Below are 24835 nucleotides of genomic sequence, written 5' to 3'. Positions count from 1 at the left end.
AATATCTGGAATTAAGAATCTAATGATCACCATGGATCCCTTGTCGATTGTTGAAAAACACTCTCTGGTTCAGTAATGTCCTTTATGGAAGGAAACTACCATCCTTACCTGGCCTACATATGACTCCTGACCTACAGCAATGTGGGTGACTCTTAACTGTCCTCTGGGCAATTAGGGATGGGCAATAAATGCTGACTAGCCAGTGACATCCTCATCCCATGAATGAATAAAGAAAAAAAAATCAGATTTCACCAAATGAAGGTACTGGGGTTCACCATTGGCTTCAATTAGGAACACTCTAATTATTATCACAGGAGCACATGTTCCTCCATGCTGTTCCGCCATTGAGTTAGATCATGGCTGAGTTGTACTGCAACTAAATTGCATCTTTTGCATCCCCCAACAACCTTATCTACCAAAACTTCATCCATCTCAGTCTCGAAAAATTCCATTTGCCCCCAGTGTTTATCAGCTTTTTGAAGTCAGAGTTCCAGAATTTCAAAGGCGTGGGCCAAAATCAGGTTTCTGAACACTTAAACTAGCTCAAACAAACATAATGTAACAATAGTAAAGATGTAAAGCTTCTGTTATTGTCTGGCTGGAGTTAATTAATTTCTGTGCAGCTTCAGCCGCTCATTTTAGGATAGGAAGGATATTATCTCTCAGTTAGCTACCACTTTTCTATAAATAATAATAAACAGAGAAAGGACCCTGTCCATCCAGCCTTTCCCGTATGGTTGTCATGCCTCATGTTTTACAACATAAATGCTCTTTTATCCCCACCAAAACCATGTGACATACTGAGAGATATGAAAAATGTAATAAAAGTCTCATTCCAATTTGTAGGATAAATCTGGGAACTTCTTTAAGTCATCTAAGTGATTGAAACTATTCCAGGATCATTCTAGTCCCCTGTTCTCTGCAGCCTCTATACAGAAATTATTTATCTTATGTAAAGTGTTATGTCCACCCAGTCAGGAAAAAGTTCAGCTCTCAGTTGAAGCAACTCAGCAAGAAGGAATCCACCATATGATTCAACAGCTTCTTCCAGAGAGTATTTTCTGAGAAAAAGAAAAGTTCCACCTCCTGATTTCCAAACAAGATCTGACCTTGTACACCTAAACTGTGATTCCTTGTTATCCCTTAGCTGTTTAATTGAAAAAAACTGTAATACAATTTACTATCATACAAACCTTGGTCTAATTCTACACTTTTCCTTAGTCTGAGCTCTCTTCATTTATATTGATAATTAAGGTATGTTATATTGAGATTTAGATTGGTGCCATTTCAAATCTTCAAAGCCATCTATTTTGTGATGAGACCAAAACTGGACAGAGCATATGAACAAGGTCGCCATAGAACAATGAGCGGAAGGTTATTTGGTTCCTCGTGCTTGCTCCACCATTTTATACAATCAATGTTCAACTGCTTGTAACCTGAAATCCCACCTATCCTGAAAACCTTTTAGCCCCTTTTTTGCCCAGATCTATTCACCTCTGCCTTAAAAGTATTCAAAGACTTTGTTAAAACTGCCTTTTCAGGAACAGAGTCCAAAGATTCACAATTCTCTGTGAGAAAAAAAAGTTTGCCCTATCTGTGTCTGAAGTCAGTTACCCTATATTTTTAAACAATGGCCCTTAGTTCTCAGTTCTCCATTAAGGGGCAACATTCTCTCCACGTCTCACCTGGCAACATCCCTTAGGATCCTATAAGCCTTAATAAAATCAAGTCAAACTCTACAAAACTCCAACAATACAAATCCAGCCTGTCTCGCCTTCCCTCATAAGGTAACCCACCCAATCCAGTTAAAGATCTGGTAAACTTCCTCTGAACTGCTTCCAATGTGTTTACAACCTTCCTCAAATAAAACAACTGTATATAATACATTCTCTATGTCAGATGGTAACAGGCCTCCAGTTTCCTTCTTTCGGCCTTCTTTTCTTTTTGAATAGAGGAGTTTTATATCTTTTAATTGAATGGGACCTCCTCCATATCTAGGGATTTATATTAATGTCTAGCATTACAAATAACATTTAACCATGGTTTTATACAGGCCAAAATAATAGGCTTTTGATCTGAATTGAAAAGAGTGTGTGCTATTTTTGGTGAAATGTATCAAATGTTTGATGTCATTTACATCTTCTGCCTTTTTTTCTCATTATTGCCCCTTGATGTCTGTGAAGATTGAGGTAAGGTATTGATTGCTGTCAATATCTCCAACAACAAGTCAAAATGCACATCAGCCCTTCCAGTTTAAGTACACTTGCTGAAAATGCAATTAAAGAGGCAACACTGTCATTCAAAATGATTTGGCAAACCTCGGAAACTTCAAATTAAAGCCATAAATTCTATAAATATATCACGCCCATCAGCAGCTGCAAGAGAATTTGATTCATTTTTCAGGGAAAACTCCTAACAAAGATCTTCAACCAGATCTTTACATAAGGTTAATTTTAATTATTGTGCTTGTCAGAAAATCTAGGGTACTGAGCTGACTGCCCATTGATACTTCCTTCCTGATCCAATCAGCCAAATTTGATTAAGAATCTTTTCACTTCTAAGAAGTGAATACACGAGCTGTGCATTCCCTGTGTTTGTGTGCTAGGAACTGTAGTTTCAGTAAATATGTAAAATTGAAAATTATTCAAGGTTTTAACTCTTTGTATCATTGTCAAAAGTTCAAAAATTTTACACAAATTGCACATGTTGGCTGTATGTATCTCAAGTATCCTTTTGTTGACTGGAATGAAGCATTTTTACACAGGGAGTAGAGAATTCTCAGGAAAGGTGAAGTATTATTACGTAGATGGGAGACCACTCTCATAAAGGTGGATCAATATTAAGTGGAATGTAGAGTACTTTTGTGACAGATGAAGCTTCAATAAATGGAGCATTGAAAAACCTGGAGGCAAGTGACAAATTAGCCCTGGATATTTACGGAGCAGAATTGCAAAATGAGGAGACACTACACTAACCCATTCAAGGAGACAAATTTGTGATTCCCTCTAAGCATGCAGCAGATCAAAATAGGTCAATTTAAATCTGTCTATTTAAGGAACTGTTATAATTTTATGCTCAGTTCCAGAGAAAAACTTAGAACTTTTCAACTTATTAAAGTTTTCCTGAACAGATCCTTGAAGCCACACCACTTTTGGAATCCTTTGGAAATGCCAAAACTGTTCGAAATGACAACTCCAGTAGATTTGGAAAGTACATTGAAATATTTTTGCAAAAGTAAGTAATAACGTGTTTTCTGTCACAATCTGAAGTTCTATGCACACATTCATTTGCTTACTGACTCACTTAGGTCTCTAACACTGTGTCACAGGAGTGCTAAACACTGAATGTTGATTTTTAACCCAGTACCATTAACATTCTCTTTTTACAGTGGGGTGATATGCGGTGCCATAACCTCGCAGTATCTTCTTGAGAAGTCGAGGATTGTGTTTCAGGTGTGTCTTATGTTACAGTTTTATGTTTCAAATCATTCTGCCAATTTCTATGTGGCTGTGGCTAAACTGTCTTTTTTGCTTGATGCTGATACATGTCAGGAGTAAAATGTACCTCTTGAGTAGCCATAACTTGTGGGTATTTCAACTTCATGTCAGCAGAGGATGTCTCAAAAATTTAAACTGTTTCAAATGAACACAACATTCAGCAAAGTATAAGAGCTCCTACATCACGAGCACTAGCCTGTACTACTGGTCCTCAACCCTAGTCAGAATGTTCAAAATGCTGGAAGGTATATACATGTAGACTATTTCTTATATGGAGAACACACTTAGTGGAGCAACTTAGCCGAACTTATGTGGTTTGTTGAAATCAATGGAGAATAAAGTTGAGCAGGTCTTAAGCTGAGTAAATGATCTATGCACAGGCTGGGTTACTTTAAAATGAACCCACTGCAGTGCTAGCTGTGTATGATTGTACATTCTGGCTGGTTGGCAATAGAACTTGGGATTACTGATACTCCTAAGCAGATATAAACGCTCTAAAGAAAATTGGTCTTTATGTATTTATCCCCATATTGATGTAACAGCTAATATTTAAGTACATTTCCCATTTCACTCCTTCTGTCACATAAACTGTGTGGATATTTTTCTTTTATCTAATACTGGCCAACCATCTGCCTTGTGTTTTCAATTTCCAGCTTCCATCAGTCTTACTGTGCAGGTTGTGCTTTTACATAGTTCGGGTTTGTGATTGTAATGCAGCCATTATCCACTATGTTCATACAATAAAGGTTAATGAGGACACTCTAACCATGCAATAAATAAGGACAGCCACAAAGGATGTAGAATCCAGTGGTAAATTCAGATTCGGCAGGGAGATTCAAATATTTCACTCAGTCTGAAATAAGTTATTAGAAACAAGAAAACAAGGACTCTCTGTTAGATTTAGAAAATAGGCAAAAATGAGCTTTCTTTCCTTTTTTTTTCAAAATCTAGGCCAAAAATGAAAGAAATTACCACATTTTCTATGAGATGCTGGCAGGACTCTCGAGCCAACAGAAGCAAAGGTTCTATCTTCAGGAAGCTGAAACATACTACTACCTGAATCAGGTAAGTTGATTAAATGGTGCAGATACAACCTACACCTAAAGGCTGAAGGTGTTGCCTAGTGTAGAGTAAGTCACAACAGTGAGAGAGGTTTAGTGTTTCAGTCCTCATCTGTGCTCAATTAGTTTTCTTTGTTATTACAATGTGGGCAATACTGTTACGATCACATTATTGTCCGTCCCTAATTGCATTAACAAGGTACATAGAACAGAGCAGTAGAGCACATCACAGGCCCTTCAGCCCTTGACGTGTGCCGATCTTTTATCCTATTCTAAGATCAAACTAACCTACATATTTTTCATTTTACTATCAGCCATGTGCCTATCCAAGAGTCACTTAAATGTCCCTAATTTATCTGACTCTCCTGCCCCTGCTGGCTTGCAGCCCATGCACCCACCAATCTCTGTGTAAAGAACCTGACTCTGACATCTTCCCCAAACCTTCCTCCAATCACCTTAAAATTGTGCCCCCACGTGATAGCCATTTCCGCCCTGAGAGAAAGTCTCTGGCTATCCACTCTATCTGTGCCTCTCATCATCTTGTACACCTTTATCAAGTCACCTCTCATCCTTCTTCACTCCAATGAGAAAAGCCCTAGCTCCCTCAACTTTTCTTCATAAGACATGCTTGCCAGTCCAGGCAATATCCTGGTAAATGTCCTCTGCACTCTCGCTCAAGCTTCCACACCCTTCCTATAATGAGGCAACCAGAACTGAACAGTATTCCAGGCGTGGTCTAACCAGGGCTTAAAAGAGCTGCAGCATAACTTTGTGGCTCTTAAATTCAATCCCCTGATAATGAAAGCCAACACACCATATACCTTTTGACAACCCTATCAACTTGGGTGGCAACTTCGACGGATCTGTGGGCATGGACACCAAGATCCCTTTGTTCCTCCACACTGCCAAGAATCCTGTCTTTAACCCTGTAATCTGCATTAAAGTTTGACTTTCCAAAATAAATCAGTACACACTTCTGGCCAATTCACCTAACCTGCACATTTTTGGGCTGTAGGAGGAAACCCACACAGACACAGGAAGAATGTGCAAACTCCACACAGACAGTTGCCTGAGGCGGGAATTGAACCCGGGTCTTTGGCCCTGCGAGGCAGCAGTGCTAACCACTGTGCCACTGTGCTGCCCAAGATATAAGACTGACTGTTCTGTAATTCACAGGGTTATCTCTATTCCCTTTCTTGAGCAAGGGAATAACATTTCCCACTCTACTTTGCCTTGGGCCCTTGCCTTGAATGGCTCCAATAACTGAGCTGAAAGTATTTCCATAACAGTAAGCCATTCCAGGTTGCTCAAATGATGATAAAGTCATGAAAAAGTTAGGGTGCAATACTTAGACATAATGGTGTTCCCATGAAACCTATGCACTTGTCTTTCTCAGGGATAGAGATTATGAGAAGTGCAATGCTGTTGAAACTATGTTGGAGCTGTTGCAATGTGACATTTAGATTATAAGCATTGCATCCACAATCCATCAGTAGGAAATCAAATCAGACAGATGTTGAATCCAATGGTAGAGGTATCAGGCAAGAAAAAAATGTTGCCAGGTGATGGTGAGTTTCTTGAGTACTTTTGCAGCTGTAACAGCAAGTGGTGAGTAGTCTACCATTTGGATCAGAGGACCCACGTAATCGATACACCTGGCAGTACTTCAAACACGCACTCGTTCCACCACTAATGCGCAACGGCAATGTGTAACATCTACAAGATGCAGCAGCAATTCATCAAGGTTCATATGAGAGCATCTGCCAAACTCATGACCTCTACCACCTCGAACAGCGAGGGCAACAGATGCATGGGACCACACATTGGTCTGATTTGGAACATTTCTTCACTGTTGTGGTTCAAAATCCTGCAAATCCTTCCTTGTGTGGGTGTGCTTACAGCAGATGGACTGCTGTAACTCAGGAAAGCACCTCACCACCACATATTCAAAAGCAATTAGGGTGGGGCAAAAATGGCTGCTGCTTACATCCTAAACAATTAATGTTTTAAATTCTGTCTTGAACCTTGGATACTTTGGAGGAGGAGTTAAGAAGTAAATTGTCTTTACAGGATATAGCTTTTGACCTTGTCTTGTGTTGATCTAGTTGGTCCAGTTAAGATTCTAGTGCCCTGAATGATGCCAGTGGAAAATTCGTAAATGAATTATTGTAGGTGGGCAGTCTGAGCTTTCTCAAAGTGATCAGGGATTCTCACTTCACTTGTACTTTTATGGCATATTTCCTGTTACCTGCCAGACCAAATCTGGATGTTCTCTAAGTCGTACAATAACTAGCATGTGCTGCTTCAGTATAAATGGATCTGTATTTGGATTGTCTGCTGCATTGCTCATCTTATAATGGAAGGCAAATCATTGATGAAACAGCTGAAGTAATGATGTCCTGGAAGAAAGTGAGGACTGCAGATGCTGGAGATCAGAGCTGAAAATGTGTTGCTGGAAAAGCGCAGCAGGTCAGGCAGCATCTAAGGAGCAGAAGAATCGACGTTTCGGGCATGAGCCTGAAGAAGAACTCCTGAAGAAGGGCTCATGCCCGAAACGTCACTAATGATGTCCTGGGTCTAACAAAAAGGTCTACCTTCTGTATACCAGACATGACTGCAGCTGCTGAAAGATTTCTCTTTGACCCTTTGATCTTGTACCATTGAATTTGGTTGTATGAAGTCTCATGTGCCCTACGTGCAATTTGCTGGCACTCTTGATGGCTTCTAACACCACTTTGTTTGTGATTGGATAAAGGCTACAAGGGCATTCATTGGCCAGATATATTTACCCTGCTTATTGTGAATAAGATATCCACAATAATTTGCTATTATTGGGTAGGTGCTGGAGTTATTGCTCGACTGGAGTATCTTGAATCAAGATTAGTTCTAATGCACTGGTCTTGTCTAAAGTTGGGATACAGTTGGAGCATGAAACATCTCCACAGAGGCAGGTATCATGTCACCAAGTCACCCTTTATTTACACGTGGCACGTCCTATACGCTGGTCCAGCTTCGTCAGAGCCAACTCTCAGAATGTAGAATTAGAAAAGAATAGCCTTTATTATCATGGGCACGCAAATGAGTGCAATGAAAAGCTTATAATGTTGTCTCTCTGTGCCATCTTAGATACAAGTGCCCAGGTATAGATACTTTAAGTGTTGTTACAGAATTGAAATAGTAAACAAAAAAGACTAGCATGGGGATAGAGAGTTTAAAAAATCCAAATGTGTGACACATCTCATTTTATCTGTCAGCCAGGTGTCCCTGATTGATCCAGATTAACAGCCCCCAGTCAGAGAATTCATATTATGACGTCCACCCAGCTGACCTCATTACAATCACTACTGGGCACATATTCTTTGCTGTGTCCAGTGCACTGAGCCACCTAGTATCACATAGAGAAACTTCAGTTGGCTGATTTATGGTATTAATCATGTTGAGGATCTCATTTGTTCAAAGTGCAGTCACTTGAAAGTAACATTTAAAACAAAATTTGTTTTCTTAGGGAGGAAATTGTGAAATTTCTGGGAAGGACGATGGGGAGGATTTCCACAGGCTACTCAGCTCAATGGAGGTGCTCAGTTTTAGTCCAGATGAACAGAACAGCATCTTCCGCATTCTATCTTCAGTTCTTCACCTTGGGAATGTCTACTTTGAGAAATATGAGGTTTGGTTTTCAGACTCTTACTCTGAAATGAAAATAAAGGAATGCTGGAAGCACTCAGCAGGCCAGGCAACATTGTGGAGAGAAAAAGATAGGATTAATATCTCACACAGATGATCTTTGAAAATAAATAAAGTCGTGCACTTATAAAGTACCTTTCATGAACATTGGACATATCAAAGTGAGTTACAGGCAATAATTTACTTAAAAATGTAGCCAATGTTTGTGGTGTAGGAAATCTGGCAGCCAATTTATGCACAGTGTGATCCCACAACCACTTCCCTGCTCTTCTTTGAAATAGTGGCTTAGCAAGAACTCCAGTGTTGCTCATTGTGTTGGTTGTAATTCCATGAGTTTGTTCTGTCAGTGATGCTCAGGGCGCTGAGGCTTTGGCATTTTATCTAAGCTGTACCACTGCCTGCTCTAATTCATTGCAGATAGCAGCCCAAGGAAATTCACCAAGAGAATTAGATTTCTCTAGGCTGAATTACATGCTGAGAACTAATCAAGAATGATATCCTTCTTAAGGAGTGGTGCCCAGATCTGCTCGCAGTGTTTTAAGTGAGGTCTAACCGGGGCTTTGTATAATTATTGTTGGCTTGTTGTTATCACTGTATCTATTGCGGGTTGTATTAAGAGTTGAAAATGTTGGGTTTCAGTTTAGTATAAAGTCGTTTTTATTTGCTTGATTATGCCTGTGAGCATCTATAACTTAAGCTTAGATTTTTAACCTAGGCAATGCATCTGTATTTATAAACAATGCTTGAACTTTGCTGAGAGGCTTTTTATCGTGGTAATAACCCTACCCTCAGAAATTATATTCTAAATGAAAACTAGTTAGTTTTGATTTTAAAACATCGGTGAGCAGAAGATGGCTGAACTTGGAACCTGTCAAACGAAAGTTTGCTATGTTTAATCAAGTAACTCAGTTTTGTATATTTAGAGACAGAAATAATGAGTTTTAGAGAATCGGATAGGATCAAGTATCTATAAAAAGAGAAGTCAACCCATGAAGTAGATGCCAAGGATTTGAAGACTGTGTGTGTTATTGTCAGTGTTACCAATAGATGAAGCAGGGCATCACATTGGTGGAAATATACCATTGACCTGAGCTGTGACTTTCGCAGTCAGACCCTGAAAGAAAGGATCTGTCTTCCAGAGAATGAATATATTTAAAAATGCATTGGAGTGAAAGGCACAATAAAAAGATGAGGCAAATTTAAGTGTTGAATTCAGGTTAAATTCATAGCTGAAATTGTTTAGAGCAATTTTCTTACTTGTTCAGTGTACATCTTTAATAATTACTGCTTGTGTCTTATTTGGTTTAAGGTTATACAGTAAGGATTCTTTGGTGTTAGTGATTTTTGAGAAGATTTGTAGCTCAGGTTGATGAAAAGTATGTAAGTTAGCTCGCTGAGCTGGAAGGTTTGTTTTCAGACATTTTGTCACAACGACTAGGTAACATCATCAATGAGAGTCCCTGCTGAAGTGCTGGTAGTATGGATGGAGTTCTGGTTAGAATGCCATGCCTCGAAAAATTCTCGTGTGTGTCTTTGTTTTGCCTGTCCTCAGATGTGTGTGTTGTCCCAGATGAAATGGTGTCTTTCTTTGTCTGTATGTATGGAAACTAGTGATAGTGGGTTGTGTCTTTTGGTGGCTAGTTTGTGCTCATGTATCCTGATGGCAAATTTCCTGCTCATTTGTCCGATGAAACCAAGACCTATAAATAGAGAGGCAGGACATGCTACCAGCTCTTCACCAAGGTCTCTCACTGATAATGTTACCTGGTGACGAAACATCTGAAAACAAACCATCCAGCTCAGCGAGCTAACTTACATACTTTTTCTTTGGTATTTCAATTTGATTCTGGAGACTTGCCATTTAATTTTTTATCCTTTGTAAAGAAGTTTTGAAGGTTTACAAATAGAATAATACATTCTTGGAAGGTTTGCATCTCACTGTAATAGGTACAGATTATTTGATAAAAATCCAAAGTATTCAGCAGTAAACTTTGATTTATCAGCAAAAAAGTTGGTAAATTGTTCCCTTAATGACACATTATTGTCAATGTTTGAATCTAATATTTTTCAACCAAGATTGCTGTCAGTTAGGGAATGACAAGAACCTGTCTCATTGATACAGTCACATGTTTATATGTTACAGACCGACTCACAGGAGACTGCTTCGGTGGTAAGTGCTCGTGAGATTCGAGTGGTGGCAGAACTGTTACAGATTTCTCCTGAGGGGCTGCAGAAGTCCATCACGTATAAAGTGACAGTAAGTTCAGTTCACTGAAGCCGCAGATCACAACAGTTTATAAATAAGGTCAGTTTCCACATGAAATATAGTGGAAGGAATCTAGAATCTGTTCATAATTCAGACTGGAGTTCCTACCACCTCAAATATGTCATCTGTTGAAGTACAATTGCAAAAGATACTGACAACAATATTAGAATGAAAGAGTTTTGTATGTTTGGTATTCTGTCCTGTGACATCCTAATTTGAGAGCAGTATAGAGAGTCAAGGTGCTGCCCTACTTAAGTCAGCTGTTGCTTTTATCTGACCAATCTCTTCACATGATGAATGCTAACTGCCTTACATTCAAGGCAACAAGGCGTCTGAACATGTGCATCCCAAGCTCTTCTGAGGCATTCCTTTATCTACATTATCATCCTGTTCCTCAAAATAATTCACCTTCACGATTCCTCACTCATCACTGCCCTATATTCCTCAAATTTGTTATTCCTTCTCAGCTCCACATCATTCTTCATTTTACCTCATGTGTGACTCTTTCCAGTTGAATATTGGGTATTCTCAGTGCAAGAAACAATGTTAAAAATAGTTAAGAATAATATCTTGGGTAACTTTGACCAGAGGATTCAAAATAACTGACTGCACCCTCCTCCTTCAATATTTCACTGTTATCCCTTTCTGAGAGACTGTTGACCTACTCCCATAGTCATTTCTATAATGCAAAAAACACTAATGTCCACCTTGTTCACTTTATGGATTTCTTTCAGCAACGGCTCCGCACATCAACCTTAAATGTATAGATTTTATATCAGAACCTCCAAACTTCTCCAAGTAAAGATTTTATGATCTGTCTTTGAAAAGCTTTACAAACACATAAGGTTCTGGCATACAGAAAGAAATAACTTCCATTTATATACTGCTTTCCATAACTTTAGGATGTGCAAAGTGTACCACAGCCAATGAGATAAATGACCAGGTAATCTATTTTCAGCATCAGTTGAGGGATTCCATGGTTTGTTATCTCATTGATGCAATTACACTTCTGACAGTGCAACATACTACTGTACTTGGGTGTTATTGAGACCATAAGAAATAGGAACAGGAGTAGGCCATTTGGTCCCTCAAACCTGCTCTGCCATTTAAATAAAAGCGTGGCTGATCCGGCATTTCTTATATCCACTTCCTGCTTTTCCCCTAAACACTTTGATTCCCTTACTGATCAAGTACCTATCTATCTCAGCCTTAATTATACACAAGGACTCTATCCCCACAGGTGTCTGTGGTAATGAGTTTCAAAGGCCCTCTGAGACAAGAAATTCCTCCTCATTTCAGACATAAACTGGTGCCTCTTTATTCTGAAGCAATGCCCCCCGGTCCTATGTTCTCTCATGAGGGAAGATTCTGCAATATTTGTCCAGATCTCTGGATACGGACTTAAGCCAACAAAAGTCCTGATGTGAGGGCTAAATGTTTGTTTTTGGTTCATGAAACATGAACTAGTCCAAATAGGCATTTACAGTATAGTACTTCCTTGCCTTGGAGCCGTGCATATGGTGAGTCAGCCATTTCAGGCTGCTACTTCTGCTCCATCTGTGCCTTTGTACCACAAATGGGATGAGGCTGTCCATTGTGGATTACAGATGTGCAAAAGTGCTTTTCTTAACAGTCAGAAGGCTGAGGTTGTGAGTACAGGGCTCCTTCTTGCTGAGGTTCAGATGTGGTAAGTGTGCCTTTCAGGGAATCATCACCTTTCCACTCGCACCTCTCTGTCGTAATCTAAATTTGTTGCAGGGAATATCAGATCCTTCAAAAGTTGCACCAAGATATAAGGTGAGTTTTTATACTTGCCTAAGCGTCTAGTCCTGGCCTGCTAAATTTGTGTGTGCCGGTGAAAATGGAGGAGTTAGTCATTGTGATTTTCATTCCACTCCTACACTGAAGAACCCAACGCCAATGGGTCAGATTTTGCATCAAAATCATTGCTTTGAAAAATACCATTTGCACACTAACATGTATCTGAACCCAGATAAAAATTTGACCTTGAGGTGAGAATAACAGCACTAGGGAAACATCCACAACACACATCCGCATCCACACTATCCCCCACACCCAAAACTCTCCCCAACCCTAAATGCTAACAAGTAGGATGTAATCATTGTGTCATAGGTCACTGTATCCTCTCCCCTCAATCCTTCCCCCATGTCCTCTAATAACTCTTCACCAAACCCAATACCTCTCTCAGCTGCTTTTACTGCACTTTCCCAACCCCACATTTCCCCTACATGCACTCCAACAGAAATAAAGCTAAGGAATATTTTTTGGTGTCAGATTGTTCAATCATGGCATTGGTTGGGCTGAAGACAAAGAATTTCAGTTTCCTCCTTTAAGTATTGAAAACATTACACATTTAAATGCTCAAAACATTTCACACTGACACAACTGTTTGTAATGTTGGGTTTCTATTGAGTTTATCTTATGCTTTTTGCCCTCAGCAAACCATGAGGGAGAAAATTTTCACCCCTCTAACTGTGGAAAGTGCAGTTGATGCCAGGTAAGAATGTGATTGTTTTCTTTCACTCCATGATAGTGATCAATTAAAATCTGCCAAATGTTCCTTGTGGTGCTGCAATGGTTATGGGTGAGGAGGGAAGCTACTGCTTGTAATGCTGTGCTACTTTTGGTGAAAGCTAATTGGAGATAAAATCAGTGACATTAGATTGATGGTGTGAAAATAATGTGCTGGAGAAAATATATTAGCTGATATTTTGTTGACTATTTTACATTCAGAGAAATGCAGTGCCCTTCTGTGAATACCATTTGTGCTCTGTGTTCATTTAGTGGAATGATCAAGACACTTGCTCATTGATTTCCCTGTGGCAGATTTGCATGGTTTCATCTTGAAAGAAAAATTGCTTGATGGAGAGACTGATGTTGGGTGGTTTATTGAAAAGTTGGATGTAGAGAGGCTGAAATTCCTGAGGGTTGATTTCTCGTTATTCTGCTGTGATGCAGACATAACCCAGAGAGAGATATTTATTTGTTCATGGGATGTAGGCACACTGGTTAGGTCAGCATTTATTGCCCAGTCCTTGAGAAGATGCTGATGAGCTGCCTTCTTGAACTATTGCATCCTGTGGAAGGTAGATCAACTCACAGTGCTGTTAGGAACAGAGTTCCAGGATATAATCCAGCCACAGTGAAAGACCAATGATACATTTCTAAGTCAGGATGGTGTGTGGCTTGGAGAGGAACTTACAAGTGGTAATGTTCCCATGTATTGCTGCCTTTGCCCTTTCAGGTGGTAAAGGTTTCATGTTTGCATGTCAATATATTGACAATGACCAGAGACTGTGTGGAGTTTCAGTCCAAGATTCATAGGATTTCTACATGAATGAAAATATGAGCCCTGGAACTATTGTAGGTATATTGTTAGAACTCTAATAGCATGAATCATGCCTCTCCAGTGTGTTGGAGGTTCCATCAATCTCCTGTGTCAACAAATACTGAATAACTGGAAAAATAGTAGAGGAATTTCAGAGATCTCTGGACACATATATCGTGGATTGGACTAAAAGAAGGTCATGGGTTGAAGCTCATGGGCAGTTCAAAACTGAAAATTAAATGAAAACGTTAGCTTTGAGCATTAAAGAAATTTTTGATGTACAAGGGAGTCATGAGTTATGGAAAGCAGGTAGGAAAGTGGAGCTGACTGCAGATTAGACTGGAATGGTTGAATGGCCTACTCTTCTCCCTAACTTTATGTTCTGAGAAAATGCAAACCATTGCCCATCAGGAAGCAGAGAGGTGATCTTGGTTTACAGCAGGGTAGGATATTTTGGATGAGCTGAAGTTTATAGAAAATGGGAGACAGGGCAAGAAATCATGAAATTTTTCAAATCTGGAAATCACAAATGCATTTATGTTGAAGGTGGTTAATAATACAGAACTGAAAGTAGAAAGAACAAAGGCCTCAGCTAAGGGATAGTTTAAGATACTGAAACTTTGAATGTTCTGGATTAGCCTGAGACAATGGCCAGGGATGGAACTGGAATTAGGAACGGGGGAATGGATTTGGGGATGTATTCAAAATGGCTTTAGTACTCACAATATTTAGCTTGAGGCAATTGTGACAAGCAACATGAAAAATCAGAGGCAAGAGATAGTCGTGACAAACTGTGGAGAAATAGTACTGAATGAGGTTTAAAGCATCCATGTGAATAATATTGCCAAGGGCAGCTAGGTCAGAGTTTTTCTAATTGATACAAGTTCATGGACCAGGATTGTTGAAGTAATTGCTGTTCTTTTCTTGCAGAGATGCTGTTGCCAAGATTCTTTACTCCTTGCTCTTCAGTTGGCTCACTGACAGGATAAACAAGTTGGTTTCCCCAAAGACAGAATCCTTGTCCATAGCAATTTTAGATATTTACGGATTTGAGGTATGTTTACTTTGCTGAAAGGAAACAGTGGAAAAATGGCAAGTCATTAATTAGCTTATCATGTTAAATGAAAAAGAATCCTAACTCCATCAGGGTTTTATAAAAACAACCTCTGCATCAGCCACATCTTAACCATGACAGAACCCTTCGTCTGTGTCAGGATTCTTGGCCATTGAGGAATTTATAAAGCAAGCTCCAGTAGATGGAAAATCAAATCACTGTGGCCAAAATTTTTTTTAAAAACTATGATGCCCTGAATTTTATTTTCTAAAAGTTATTCATTGCTTTGCATCCCCTCCTGTCACCTCTGTTCTTGCCTGTCCCCACAACCCTCCTTTTTCCATTAGCACACAGTAAGCAACTTCATACTGCATCTACATTTAAAAAGGAACCAAAAGAAATCAGGAGAGAAAGCAAAAGGGACAGCAAATTCAGATGAGATGGAAATTCAAGTTTTGAGAGAAGTTCTGAATAAAACTCAACAAAATAATCAAGCTATTCTTAAATGTTTGCAGCCCATGTTTCCTTGCACGTACTGTATACATGATGTCCATACATTTAGCTTCAAAACAAGATGAGGAAATACTTGCCCATAACATAATACAACACTGGATTCATGTAGAAGAAAATAATCCTTACTTACTGTAGGTAAATAGATTTGTGAATGCACACTACAATTAAATAACTTACATGTTCAAGTCTCAGAGGCAACTGAACCACTTTTCTTAACACATAAAATGAGCAATTTCTCCAAACAATTTTTGAGTGATGCACTGATGTCTGTAACCCTGAACACTCCAATTATTCATTTGTCTTGTTCACAGGATTTGTGTGTTAACAGCTTTGAGCAGTTATGTATTAATTATGCTAATGAGTACCTACAATACTTCTTCAATAAGATCATCTTCAAATTGGAGCAGGTAATAGATTTAAAGTTTTGTTTTTAATTTTATGTGACTGCAAGATGTCTATTTTCCTTTTGTCAGATAGATGTATACAAATATCTGTGAATATGATGAAAGATCAACAATGTGAACTAAGAACTGTTTCTCTCCTTGAGATGCTGTCAGATTTGCTGAGTATTTTGTGTTTTAATATCTGATTTCCAGCAGCATTTTGCTTTGGTGATCTCTCTTCACGTGAACGTTGCAATCTTTTTTTTCAACTTAATGTTATCAAATGATAGTTGCACCTCCAAATTCACTGCATCTTTCATCTCTCTCTTTCAGCAAAGAGCTCACTGAATGGTACACTTACGTCAGGACCATGTAATGGTGTGCCAAAATACTGTACCAGTTGTTCCCTGTGAATTTATAATTCTGTGCTAAGACAAAGTTCTAGTCCTGTACTTAAACCATAAAATGGTTTGCTAATGCACTGTCCCAGTTCCGTATTTGGACCATACAATGGTCTGTAAAATACATCAGTGCTGGACAGGACCATATAATGATGCATAGCATTCCATTTACATGCTGTACAGGCACTACATAATGGGGTGAAGCACACTAACCCAATGCATACTGGGATGATATAAATGTGTGCTACTGTATTCTCTCAATCCTCTACTGGGGCTGTACATTGCTATTCTAATGTACTGTCCCATTCCTGTATAATGATTGATCAATATACATAGTCCTTTAATTCTGCAATCACGGCTGTCCCGTGGGACAGTGAATGGATGTCCTATCTAGTATGTCACTGAGTTGTACAATTTGAAAATATTTGATGTTGTTAATTTGACAGTGTATGTTAAACCAACTGATCTCTTCTGCAATTGCTGTGCTGTGTATTTTGGGTTTAGTGAGGGCAAAAATAGTCAATGTCTACATTATTGAACCTTGTGTAATTTAGAGAATGTGTTCTGTCATATGCTTTGACAGCTACTAGCTAAGTTCACCCCTGAAGATTGGTCAATAGGGTTAAATCGCGGGGAAACCGAAATCCAATCCAGTTACATCATCATTACCTAGAGTGGGGTTGGAGAAACCTGCAGGCAACATGAAGATCAGTTTGAACCGAACCACCCTGTTTTATTTGATCAAGTTAATTTTCTTCACCTTTGAATAATTTTAACTCCATGTATATTCCGTTTACAGGAGGAATATATCAGAGAACAGATCGATTGGAAGGAAATTACTTTCAGTGACAACCAGACTTGCCTCGATCTCATTTCACAGAGGCCTCATGGGATCCTTAGGATACTGGATGACCAAAGCACCTTCCCACAGGTTGGAAGGATGTAAATTAGAGCCATTCCTGCTATTGACTAAACACTATCTTAAAGATTGCTGATTCCAATCTCCCTCTCTGTTTTCTCTCCTTCTTTCTCTCTTTCAGGGTGTCCCTGAAATTTACAAAATACAAGGCCATCAACAGTAAAATTAAAGTCAGATTAACCAGACATTCAATAGGGACAATGTGATCTCTTCCTAAGTCTGAATGCTAGATAGTTGTAGGATTTGTTGAACCTTTAAATAATAGGTTGTGTGACTATAACATTCTGTTCTTTCAAAACAGGCAACTGACCACACTTTCCTGCAAAAATGTCACTATCACCATGGCAACAACCCTCTGTACTCAAAGCCAAAGATGCCTCTGCCTGAATTCTCCATTAAACACTATGCTGGGAAAGTGACATATCAAGTAATTATCATTCTATTTTTACAACCTACCTCATCACTAATTCACACAGTTGTTGCTTGTAAAGGGCAGATCCTGTCATTGAGTTTAAAACTTCAGTCCTGTCATTAAGTGTCTTCTTACTGAGTATTTGCTTCACAAATTGCATCATCAGGTTTGGGAGAAGTTGCAGGAACTTGAAAATAATACAGGAAAATTGAGAATAGGAGGGATTGACAAAGGAGAAATCAAATGTGAAACTTTAGTTCCAGTAGTATTCAATAGTAACTCACTGAAGTTTCACACTAATAATCATACTAATGACACACGGATACCTTCATAACCAATCAACATAACATAACTCATTGAAGTGTCACTATAGTGAGTAGATGTAATACCTGAATATCTGGTCAATTATTAGTAATAATCAGATTACCTCTTGATATTGACCTTGTTATTTACAGCCAAAATCCCCTTGCACTACAAAGAGTCCTATCAGGCAATGTCATTAATGTCATTTATAATAGGTCCAATCTCTCTCCATCTTACCTCAAACTCTGGTTTTGCTAGGCCCTTGGAGAAGGTTGTATTGCTGGGAGCCTCAGTCAGACCAACTATCAGAGAACAGTTCATAACCATTTAAAACCATGCCTGGCGCATCAAGAGCAGGTTATCCATAGTGTAAATTGTGATTTATGGTCCTGTCAATGGTGCAATAGAGGAGGAAGTAGACACAATATGAAGAGAATAAATCCTATATAAGTGTGACTTAAAAGATTGACTGGTCCCAGGAGGACCAGTTCCACCACAGAACACACCAGACGGCCTCCTTCTTTAGTGACCGCAATTTCCCTTCCCATGTGGTTAAAGATGCCCTCCAACGCATTTCGTCCACATCCCGCCCCTCCGCCCTCAAACCCCACCTCTCCAACTGTAACAAGGACAGAATCTCCCTGGTGCTCACCTTCCACCCTACCAACCTTTGCATAAACCACATCATCCGACGACATTTCCGCCACCTCCAAACAGACCCCACCACCAGGGATATATTTCCCTCCCCACCCCTTTCCGCCTTCCGCAAAGACCGTTCCCTCCGTGACTACCTGGTCAGGTCCACACCCCCTAACAACCCACCCTTCCTTCCTGGCACCCTCCCCTGCCACCGCAGGAATTGCAAAACCTGCGCCCACACCTCCTCCCTCACCTCCATCCAAGGCCCTAAAGCAGCCTTCCACATCCATCAAAGTTTTACCTACACATCCACCAATATTATTTATTGTATCCGTTGCTCCCAATGCGGTCTCCTCTACATTCGGGAGACTGGATACCTCCTAGTAGAGCGCTTTAGAGAACATCTTAGGGACACCCTCACCAATCAACCCCACTGCCCTGTGGTCCAACATTTCAACTCCCCCTCCCACTCTGCCGAGGACATGCAGGTCGTGGGCCTTCTCCACCGCTGCTCCCTCACCAGCCGACATCTGGAGGAAGAACGCCTCATCTTCCGCCTCGGAACACTTCAACCCCATGGCATCAATGTGGATTTCACCAGTTTCCTCATTTCCCCTTCCCCCAACTCAGCCCAGCTCCAACCTTCCAGCTCAGCACTGCTCTCATGACCTGTCCTACCTGTCTAACTTCCTTTCCACCTATCCACTCCACCCTCCTCTCTGACCTATCACCTTCAACCCCACCCCCATTCACCCATTGTACTCTTTGCTACCTTCCCCCATCCTCCACCCTGACCTATCACCTCCATCCCCACTCCCATTCACCTATTGTATTCTATACTACTTTCTCCCCAACCCCACCCCCCCTCTCATTTATCTCTCCACTCTGCAGGCACCCAGCCTCTATTTCTAATGAAGGACTTTTGTCCAAAACGTCGATTTTCCTGCTCCTCGGATGCTGCCTGACCTGCTGTGCTTTTCTAGCACCACTCTAATCTAGACTCTGGTTTCCAGTATCTGCAGTCCTTGTTTTTACCTTAAAAGATTGACCGTCTACCATGTAAAACAGGCACCCTGTACAGATATAATGTAATCTCTAGATGACTGAAGGTAGTGAACATGGAAATTAGAGAGGCCCCAGTCACATTCTTCCTCTCCTTTTTTAGATATGGAGCTGGTGAATTCCAGATGTTACACTTCTGATCCAAAAAAGCAGAAAATCTCAGAAAGTAATGGCCAATAAGCCATAGGTCAGTGGTAGGAAACTTGGAGAAGCAATCATCCAAGACAAAATCTATTGGCATTTGAAAAAGTGTGAGCTGATAACTAAAAGTTAAACACAATTTTCCTTCTACAAATCAAGGCACCTGAGAAATAAGTGTAGGATTGGACTACTAGCAGACACAAGATAACACTGTTTCTTCATTGCAGCTTGGGACTCCCTTACTCACAGTGTGGGTGTTGTACTGCAGATGTACCTCCCCCATGGTGGTTCACCACCAAAATCTCAAGGGCAGTTGAGGATGGGAAAGTAAATGCTGGCCAAACAGTGATATTCACTTCCCATGAACAAATAAAAGGAATGTAGTATAGAAGTCCATGTTTACATTCATCAACAATCCTCAGTGCTGATGTGGCACTGCTCATTGGAAATTCCTAAATTCTAGAAGTTGGGTAGAACACTTTAATCACATCGTCAATTGGCCTTTATTTACCAATGAAGAAGCAATCGACAAACTGCCACAGGTTGTCATCAACTGCTATTTTAATGACCCTCTCAATGCTACTTGAAACGATGAAAGTTATCAAACCCCCTGACGAACTGCAAAGCGCCAGGAACTTTTTTATTCTCTGTTGAGTTCCATAAGATCTGATCGTGAAGTTCATTGAACTCTTTCAATCGATGTGAGAACAAGGATCCACCCTCCAAGAATAAAAAGATGTATTCATTATCACTTTGTGGAAGGGAAAAGTAATTCAACAAACTTGCAACAAACCAAGAAGATTCTCACTTCTGTCCATCGCTGGCAAACTCTTCGCAATAGATGCCCAATTAAGGGCTTTTATTGATTTTGGGGCAGGAAGGCCATCTGCAAGCCTTTCCACTCTGAACTTAATTTAGGTAGAGGTAGAAGGATGGCAGGGTCCTTACCTACCACCCTCACACCCCATAACTACCCCCACAACCAGGAGGAGGGTATCAAATTCTATCCAATGATTTGAGAATAGTATGCAATACAAATAGGATAAAAAGCAGTTGGGAGAAAAAGAGGAATTTGGTGTCAAGGGATTGAATAATTAAATGGTAGCTCTAGTTGTGCTTGGTTAATTTGTCAACTGAATAGTCTCTTTCTCCTTGCTTTCTTGCTTTGCCATGGGGATGAACAGAACCATTTTTCTGTTTCTATTTCTCACAGGTCTACAAATTTATTGAGAAGAATCATGACCAAGTTCGACAAGATGTCATAGAGTTGTTTATCAACAGCAAAATAAAGGTGAGTTGGTAAGATTTGTTTGTCTGACAACTCAATGGTTATATGTGACTGATTTTAGTGACTGTTGGAAAAGCCTTTAGTCTTAATAATGCCAAGAAACATCAGGGATGACAGAGGAGTATTCTGCTCAGGCCACCTTAGCCAAATGGACACGTACAGGTTAGCTGCCTGATGGTGTGCCCCATTAAATCCCAGACTTACATACTGACTGATCATAATTACAAGTTTCTACAGTCTTGAAACCAGATATCTGAATAGTGATCTGGAATGTTGTTTGAAACTGTGACAATAGTTATGGGATCTTAGATGTAAACTAGTAAAAGCTATACTTTCGATAGATGTTCACTATTTCCTCACTCAGTGATATTAATCACCATGTGGAAGAAACTCCTAAATGAAGTAACCTTGGAATTCACATAAGCATTTATATGTAGGACCACGCTGAGTAGATTAAAGGAGGACTTCATCTGTAACAATGTTGTGATAATTAATCAAATTTCCACAGATCATTCAAAACTAAACCCAGAAAAAGCACTGTAAATATTCAGAAGGTCTGGCAGCATGATGAGTGGGAACAACAGAGTTAGTGTTTCAGATCGTGATAGCTTTCTTTACCACGCACAAACCACTGGTTGTTGGCACAATGGCAATTTAAGTAGGTACACAAATAAGGTACACTAAATGTGCTGCTCACAATACAGTCTCTACATTGGAAGACCAAGTACAGATTGTCACCACTTTTGTGGAACCTGTCTGTTGAGTCCACAAATATGACCCTGAGCTTTTTATCTGTCATCCACAACCTTGAATACATTTAACAAACCAAGCTCTACACCCTCTGGGTAAAGAATTTCATAGATTCTCCATCCTCTGAGAGAAGAAATTCCTTCTCACCTCAGTCTTAAATGGGCAACCCCTTACTCTGAGATTATGCTGTCTGGTCCAAGAAGATTTTGCTGGCGATGGGAGAAGTGATGTACATCTTGGATTGTTGCAGATTTGTTGAGCTCCTTTGCCACCTACAGGGCTAAAATGGAGGAACCTCTGGGAGGATGATTCTTTATTCTCACATAGACTGAAAGAATTCAGTGAGCTTCTTGACCAGGCCTTGTAGACCTACGCTAGTAACAACATCAACTCTTGGAGCTTTGCAGCTAAATAAGAGGCTTATAGCTTTCTCTACCCAGCCCATGGGCGGCACGGTGGGCGGCATGGTGGCACAGTGGTTAGCACTGCTGCCTCACAGCGCCTGAGACCCGGGTTCAATTCCCGCCTCAGGCGACTGACTGTGTGGAGTTTGCACGTTCTCCCCATGTCTGCGTGGGTTTCCTCCGGGTGCTCCGGTTTCCTCCCACCATCCAAAGATGTGCAGATCAGGTGAATTGGTCATGCTAACTTTCCCGTAGTGTTAGGTAAGGGGTAAATGTAGGGGTATGGGTGGGTTGCGCTTCGGCGGGTCGGTGTGAACTTGTTGGGCCGAAGGGCCTGTTTCCACACTGTAATGTAATCTAATCTAATGTGCTGACATCCTGCTATCTGTGACCCAGTGCTGTGTTACAGTGAAGTTTAATGTGACATCAAGGAATAGCACTATTTCTTTCAGTTAGATATTTTACATCCTTGTGGATTCAACATTGAGTTTAATAATTTTAGGCCATAATCATTGATCCCCCATTTTGTTTCTTCTTCTTTGCACTTCTTCAACTAAAAGCCCATGTTTTAGGTAGTATATTAGTTTGCATAGAATATTTGCTAACTAATGGAGAACAGAGAGTTGGAATAAAGGGCTGATTTTCAGGATGGCAACCTACAGCTAGTTGAGTGCTACAGGGGTCAATGCTAGAACCACATTATTTACAATATATATTAATGACTTGGTTGAGGGAAGTGAATGTATTCTAGCCAAGTTTGCAGATGGCACAAAAATAGGTGGGAAGGCAAGTAGTGAGGATGCCACAAAAAGTCAGCAGAGGGTTACAGATGAGTTAAGCGAGTGAGCAAAAGCTTTGCTTATGAAATATAATGTGAAAAAATGTGAAGTTATGCACCTTTACAGGAAGAGAAGAACTGAATATTATTTAAATGGGGAAAGACTACAGAAAGCTGCAGCACAAGAATTTGGGAATCCTAAAAAGCTAGCATACAAGTACAGCAATAATAGGGACGGCAAATGGAATGCTGGCCTTTAATTCAAAGGAACTGGAGTATAAACATAGAAAGACCTTACTAAAACTCTGCAAGGCACAAGTTGGATGATACCAAGAATATTGTAGACAGTTTTGGTCCACTTATCTGAGGAAAGATATACTGGCATTGGAGGCAGACCAGAGAAGGTTCACTCAGTTGATCCCAGGTATAGAAGATTTTTCTTATGAGGAGACATTGAGTAGGTTCAAACTGTATTCAATGGCATTTAGAAGTCTGAGAGGTGAACTTTTTAAAACACATATGGCCTTATGAATTGTATTCATCTTGAAACATTAATGATGTTTTTCTCTCCATAAATGCTGCTAGACCTGCTGAGTATTTATAGCATTTTGTCTGTCAATTTCAGATTTGCACATCTGCAAATTATTAATTAATGTGCACAATTCTTCAAAGTAACTTGCTCTCACTCCTCATCTAGTATCATCTCTACCCACTGTCTTAACCCTGACCTCCAACTTTCAAGCATAAGCCCTAACACTAAGCCTAGTCCTAACCCAAAGCACTAGATGAGCTTTGAGAAACCACTAAATTGATTAACTAAGCTATATTAATGACAGAAATATAACTGACTAATCAAATTGATTTATTGTGCTTATTAGATTCTGACTAGTCTCTTTGGACAAACCAGGAAAGTGATGTCAACTGGGAACAATACTATTAACCGCAGATACCAGGCTCCCACTATAGCAGCAAAATTCCAACAGTCTCTGATGGAACTGGCCGAGAAGATGGAAAGGTACGTTCAGAACAGGCAGGCAATCCTTTCCTTTCCCCATCCTGAATCACACACTTCCATCCACTTAACCATCACCCAGTCTGCATTATTCCCCTTCTCAGCTCAGCACCCTGTTCCCCCTAACTGACTAACTCTTTAAACCTAACACCTAGATCTAAATGATAATGCTAAAACTAACCTCAATTCTTGCATTATTCTTCCCTTTCCAACTCAACTCCTCACTAACTCTAATCCTAAACATACTTCACTTACTGCACTTTGGTTGTTCTGGTTACTCTGGTAAACACCACAATTAACTTTTAAAACGTAATTTTAACCCAGTAAATTCTCCCGAAGTCCTAACCAATAGTCTCAACACAACCAATTCATCTTATAGCTGTTTATGGGATCAAGTGTGTATACGTTTGCAGGCGTGTTTGCCACGTTGAAACATATCCACTCCATTTAAAGTAATTTCTTGTTTGTGAAGCACTTTTGATTTTGATTTTCTGTAATAAAAGCAAAATGTTCCAGAGAAACTCAGCAGCTGTAGAGAGAGTAACACAGTTAACATTTCAAGTCTAGTTAAATTGAAATCATATTGGACTTGTACTATTAATTCTGTTTCTCTCACCACAGATATTGCCAGATCTGCAGAGTTTCTCAAGCACTTTGTTTTAATTTCAGATTTCCAGCTTCTGCAGTATTTTGCCTTTATGTAAGATTTTATCTGATGTGATAAGGAGTAATATAAATGTATGCTTGTCCTTATTTCAAGTATTTTTTTCACAGAGTGCAGTCTTGATTTGATAAACTTACCATCATAAAAACATGTTCTGTTTTTTTCAGCTGCAATCCTTTCTTTGTCCGCTGTATCAAACCAAACAATAAAAAGGTAAAAGCAACTAATAGCAGGAAAAACAAGGTTGTCCTTGAA

General features: G+C 39.8%; 1 protein-coding gene across 1 annotated transcript in view; it reads left to right on the top strand.

The window, feature by feature from the left end:
- The window catches only part of LOC122560691 (unconventional myosin-XV), a 158382-nt gene that overhangs the window by 25588 nt on the left and 107959 nt on the right, over positions 1-24835 (top strand). The window contains exons 7-19 of the mRNA XM_087998065.1: positions 3131-3234; positions 3389-3452; positions 4449-4562; positions 8064-8225; positions 10386-10499; positions 12968-13026; positions 14788-14911; positions 15736-15831; positions 17008-17139; positions 17429-17554; positions 20898-20975; positions 23783-23919; positions 24748-24793. Coding sequence (XP_087854191.1) covers positions 3131-3234; positions 3389-3452; positions 4449-4562; positions 8064-8225; positions 10386-10499; positions 12968-13026; positions 14788-14911; positions 15736-15831; positions 17008-17139; positions 17429-17554; positions 20898-20975; positions 23783-23919; positions 24748-24793 — 1356 coding nt within the window. The remainder of the gene's footprint in view (positions 1-3130; positions 3235-3388; positions 3453-4448; positions 4563-8063; positions 8226-10385; positions 10500-12967; positions 13027-14787; positions 14912-15735; positions 15832-17007; positions 17140-17428; positions 17555-20897; positions 20976-23782; positions 23920-24747; positions 24794-24835) is intronic.

This window comes from Chiloscyllium plagiosum, unplaced genomic scaffold (assembly GCF_037043375.1).
Source record: "Chiloscyllium plagiosum isolate Xiang-an unplaced genomic scaffold, Cpla_swu_hap1 HiC_scaffold_20, whole genome shotgun sequence".
Classification (NCBI taxonomy): Eukaryota; Metazoa; Chordata; class Chondrichthyes; order Orectolobiformes; family Hemiscylliidae; genus Chiloscyllium; species Chiloscyllium plagiosum.
Note: the sequence above shows the minus strand (reverse complement) of the source record. Positions and strands in the feature narration are given on the sequence as shown.